This window comes from Cariama cristata, unplaced genomic scaffold (genome assembly GCF_000690535.1).
Source record: "Cariama cristata isolate BGI_N322 unplaced genomic scaffold, ASM69053v1 scaffold13650, whole genome shotgun sequence".
NCBI lineage: Eukaryota > Metazoa > Chordata > Aves > Cariamiformes > Cariamidae > Cariama > Cariama cristata.
In genome coordinates, this window is record NW_009596457.1 from 1 (window position 1) to 5,343 (window position 5,343).

The following is a 5,343-nucleotide window of genomic DNA, read 5'->3' on the forward strand; positions in this document are numbered from 1 at the left end:
AGGACTGTACTACTTCACCGTGTGTAGAAGGTAACTCCTTGGGGTGTCTTCTTGGGGCTGTGAATCTGATTAACCATCTGTATAGTTTTTCAGTTCAGCTGCCTCACTTGTCTCACTACGGGTAGTTGTGCCGGTAATAATGGGTCAGGCATTGGCATCTTCTTCCAGAAGTTGATTTGTATGCTTTGGTGTTTGGAGAAAAAAAAAAAAAAAAAAAAAAGAGGTGATTTCATCTCATTGTTAACAAGGATCTTGGAGACAGGAAATGGCTTGGAAGAGGCACGGGTGCATCGTGATCATTAGGAGATGGAGCCTTTTTATGCAGATTAAAGAACTCCCGACGTAATGGTTCTTGTCATCGAAGGACTTTTAGGCACAGGCTATGTATTGGGATTGTTTTCTCATCGCAGAGTCCAAATCTGCTGCAGTACCCAGTGGCATTACGTAAGACCTTGGTGATTAACACTGGTTTCTGAGTTAATGGCCACTCTCTCTGTTCCGTTACCATATCTTTAATTAGTACAGCTGAGACCGGAGTCTGTTAGTTTATTCAGAGTTTCAGCAGCAGCCTGAATACTTTACATGTTAGAGGATGTATCTTTTGCCCTTGTAAAGTGATAGATGTCCTTTGACTTTAATTTTTTGGGGTGGCGTATATATATTAGTTATGGATGTTTGGTATTAGATACAGGCATGTCACAGCTGCATTTTGGAGCTCTAGAGCTCTCACAGAGCCAGGATTTTGAGAGTGACTTCATGCCCGATGAAGGAGATGCTAGGCATCAGTTTCACCCTGGAGCTGCTGTCCCTTCTTCCAGACTTGTGAAGAATGATACTAAGGATGGTATGTGAAAATGATCTTGTATGACCTTTTGTTGATCTGTCAGTTCTCTCTGGTTTCTTTAATTTGTAGATGTTATGTTTCTTTGACAGGAAAGACAGTATTAGTAGTTTTCAAAAATGAAGTTCACAGCTCGTTGGTAGTTGGAAAGAATTTTGCCTTCTCTTTCCTTTGGGCTAGTTCATTTGTTTTCTTGTAGCTTTCCAAGTGCTGTCATTGATTCTTGCACCTCTCTTTCCTAATTTGTTTCCAGAATGTTCAGACAATCTGATATTGAATTCCCTCCCTGGTAAAAACCTTATTTTGTCCATTGTTGTTGTTGTTGTCCTTGATAGTTCAACATTAATTTTTTTCTCCTATAAAGCTTGTCTTGATATTTGTGTAATTTATGGAACTGCACTTTCTTCTCTTTGTATACTAATCCAGGTGACTCAAGTAACAAATATTTTGTTTTTTCTGTCTCTTGCTAGAACTGCGTGGAGACAGCACGGAGACTGTCTCCGGCACAGAAGCACATACTGCTTTGGAAGGCGAGCCAGAGAAGTCTGAAAGGTAATCCAGTCCGTATTCTTTGTAGGTCTCTTGCTAACATTCTGGAAGTTGATTTGTGTCTTTTTTACTGGATTTTTAGATGTAGGAGGGTTCAGGCTTCAACGCAAAAGAGAAAAGTGAAGGGAAAGATGAAGTACTGATGAGACCTTTTTGCAGCAGTGCTGACTAAGGAGTGCTTTCACCATTCCTAGCTGAGAAAAGAGGTGGTGTCAAACTCTTAGATGCAAAGATATCAATAAGCTTATTTTTAGGGGAGAGTGCAGAAGATAATAAAATATACTAATAATTTTCTTAAATGACTGGAATATATTAAAAGTAATAATTCAGTTTAAGTCACAGAAGTTATTTCAGGATCACTTAATAACTGCAGCATAGGCTTTGGCTTCACAGGAGAAATCTAGAGGCTAAGTGGAGGCTATTCCAGGATGCTTTTGAGTATTGGCTATTGCAAGCTTTGTAGTTTTAATTATTTTTAAATGTGAAACTTCAGTTTGTTGAAAACTCTATATATCTTTTGTGCCAGATAGAGTCATATTTAGCTCATCTTGTATTGTCATATTCTGCACAAAATAAGATTAAAAAGGAGGTGAAAAAAAAATTCTAGGATCCACGTTGAATAGAAGTCAGTAGAACAATCTGCATTCCATTTAAGCATCACTCAGATTGGTAGAAAACAATTCTGAAAATGTGACTTGTCAAGGATTAACATGTTATTTTGTCAGGAGAGAGAAGTCAGTCTTCCTTTTTGTCTATTTTTTCTTTTTTTTTTGAATACCTTTCATCTGTGCTGGTAAATTTTCTTTACCATGTTGTGGTATTGCTTCGTCCTTCGAATTTGTCAAGTCAGTGACTGTGCCTTGCTTTTCCAGAACTCTGCAGGAAGCAGAAGAGCATACCAGGAAACAAATGCCTGTCTGTGATCCCACTAAAACTGAGAAATCCCTTGAATCTGCTCACGAGGAGTTGGATCTCTTGTCAACTCAGGAAGAGATGTTTCCTGAGAATAATGCAACAGGTAACAATAGACAAGCAGAGCTAAAATGTCCATCTCAGAGATCATCATAATCATCATCCCTACTTGATTCTTTTTAGGCATGTAGTGTTTTAGGGTGCAGAGTGCTGTGAGTATTTGTCATGTAATTTCCACTAAAATTGAGAACTCTTTGGAAATGAAAGGCCACACTCTCTTTCACTATGCTATGGAGCAATGTCTAAATGTCACTTTGTGTTAGAACAGTTACACTGGCTCGTTAAATACATTTAATTTCCTTTCTTTCTGTGCCTCTTGAAGAACAAAACCAAAAAAACCCCTTTTACCCTCTTCTGAAACTGTCAATAATGCTCACCCTTTGTATTGACGCACAATCTGAAGTGTGGATAAGTAGTGTAGGCAAGTATTGTAGACTTTCTTATGCTGAGTAACTTTGGCAAAACATTCCACCTTACTCCTCTGAACTGGGCTTCCTCTTTGGGACAGGACAGGATCCTGCAATCGAAATCTTTGTACCACAATTGTGGTCAGTCTTATTTGTCATCTAGGTTAATGTTCCTTCCCTGTAAGAGAAGAGATTACATGAAATGGGATCAGGAGAGAGATCATCGCTGTATGTCTTGCTAGGAGGATGTCTATGTATGGTTTTGGTATCCACAACTGAAAGGCTAATAAAAAAATAGAAAGGTTCTTAACAATCTTAATAGTGAAAGGCCTAGAAAATAAAGTTTTGAAAGGCAACTTTGTCACAGTTTATAAAGCATGAGCTAAATGAAGTCTCACTTTATGCTTTTTGTTTAGTTTTAATTTGTGCACAACTGTATCTATACCAGTATGATCTTGTGCATGAACCCTGTATAGCCAGAAGGTTCAATAGCAACATCCTACTCACATGGAGTCAGTGATCAATGCGAGATGTGTTTTCTTGTAAGAACCTTACCTGTATTTGCATTCTAGTGCTGGATCAAATGTGCTGATATTGGAGCCATTGGGGATTTGTCTTTTAAAATTCCCAAGTAGGAAGACTTACGTAGTCTGGCCTGATAAAAATCTATTCTATAGGTACAGACTTAACCTTTTTCATCTTAACTGTATTATGCTGACATTTCACATACTGAACTTTCTTGTGCAGTCCTTCTCCATCTCTGTGTGAAAATCAGCTTGTCCGTGCCTACCTGGGAAGTAACTGTGCAGTAATGTGAATATCATTCCTCAGAATTTTCTAATCAACTTGGTTATTGGCCAAATTTCTAATCTTACTTCCTTCTGTTCAAAACCGCTGCAGGGAGTGGCTGTCCACTAACCAGGATGGAAGAGGGAAGTTCTCTGGCATGCACCCCTGCCCGCAGTCTGCAACTCCTGCAGCTCTCTGGACAGGGATCCCTTGTGCAGGAGAGTCACTCCGTGTAAGCAAAAAATCCCAAAACTATTGCAATAGCTTAATTGCAGTAGTGCATTTCCACTACTCTTTCCTTTATTCAAGGACTTGAAATTTATTTTAAACAATCAAGGACAAGAGGAAACGGTCTCAAGTTGCACCAGGGGAGGTTTAGGCTGGATATTAGGAAGAACTTCTTCACTGTAAGAGTTGGGAGGCATTGGAACGGGCTCCCCAGGGAGGTGGTGGACTCACCATCCCTGGAGGTGTTCAAAAAACGTTTAGATGTGGCGCTTCAAGACATGGTTTAGTGGGTTTAGCAGGCATGGTGGCATTGGGTATACAGTTGGAGTTGATCTTTGAGGTCTCTTCCAACCCTTATGATTCTATGAATGTTTTAATTTTGCTCTATGAGAGGAGCATGGGTTTATTTTGCGATAAATGAACTAATGATGCCCGTGTGGTCATGGCCATTTCTCAAGTCTCCTGCTAGTGAACACCTGACACTCTTCTTTCATGAGAAGACTCCTATTTTGACAAGCTGGAGCTGCATTTGTGGAGAAGTTAATGCATTTTCTAGTGACGTATGATCTTCTTTTCCATGTTCCCTTTTCCTGGTATGCAGTGACTCTTCAGGCCTGGTTATTCCTCCTCCTGTTGCCTTTGGATCCAGTGCTCTTGTCCCCAGCAGTCCTACTGAACAGGAGCAAGCAAAAGGTAACATTTTCTGCGTGCTGGTCTGTGTTTTTTTGTGCGCTGTGGTTTAGTCTGAGCATGCAGCGTTTTCAAAACCTGCTAAAATCGTATTTAAAGAGTAAAGCAGGATTGAGAACACTCAAAGAGGTAAATGAAGGGAGATCTGTATTTGTGACTGAGGTGCTGATGTGCTGTTGATATTACCTGCATAGCTGTCATAATAAAATCAGTACTGTTGACTAGCTGCCCTTCGCTTGAAAGATGGGAAATACTTCGTATGGGATACAGATTGCTGCTTGCAGTTGTCCTCCTTTTTTACGGACAAGCCATTCTTGCTACAAGCAGATATCTGTATTAAGTATACGCTGTTAGGGCAATAGAAAGGACAGAGGAGGACTGCATTGTAACAGTTATTTTACCTTAGGTTCGATGACTTGCACAATATTTTAAAAAGCTTTCCTATGTTACATGTATTCTAGAACACCATGCCAAAAGAGGGATTGTTCTTAGTTCTTAAACATTTTCTATTTTCTCTAAGTAGCCATTCGCCATCAGGGATAAGATACCAGTCCACGTAGGCTTTTAGTATGATATGAAATCACCATTCCTTTCTGTGAGATTCTTGTCACAGAATGTGAAATACTTTTAGAATAGATATTTTGTTAGCTAGGGTCTGAATTTGGTTGCATTTTAATAAAGATAGCAAAAGGAAACAAAAAGTCAGAAAAATGCCTTTTATAAATTTCAGATACTTTTTTCTAATTGTAGAAGTTCTAGACCTATGGCAAAATAGTTATATGAATTCTTAGCAAGACATGTTCTTCCTCCCTTAAATTCTTACACACCTCCCACCGCGCCCCCCGCCCCACCCGCACTTTACACTCG

The 5,343-nt window shown here is 39.5% G+C and overlaps 1 protein-coding gene across 1 annotated transcript in view; it reads left to right on the top strand.

The window, feature by feature from the left end:
- Positions 1-691: 691 nt before the first annotated feature.
- TP53BP1 (tumor protein p53 binding protein 1) overlaps positions 692-5,343 on the top strand; it is a gene marked incomplete at its 5' end in the record, with an annotated part of 29,971 nt that continues 25,319 nt past the window's right edge. The window contains 5 exons of the mRNA XM_009706221.1: positions 692-844; positions 1,312-1,393; positions 2,263-2,408; positions 3,670-3,790; positions 4,388-4,479. Of these exons, the coding sequence (XP_009704523.1) occupies positions 692-844; positions 1,312-1,393; positions 2,263-2,408; positions 3,670-3,790; positions 4,388-4,479 (594 nt within the window). The remainder of the gene's footprint in view (positions 845-1,311; positions 1,394-2,262; positions 2,409-3,669; positions 3,791-4,387; positions 4,480-5,343) is intronic.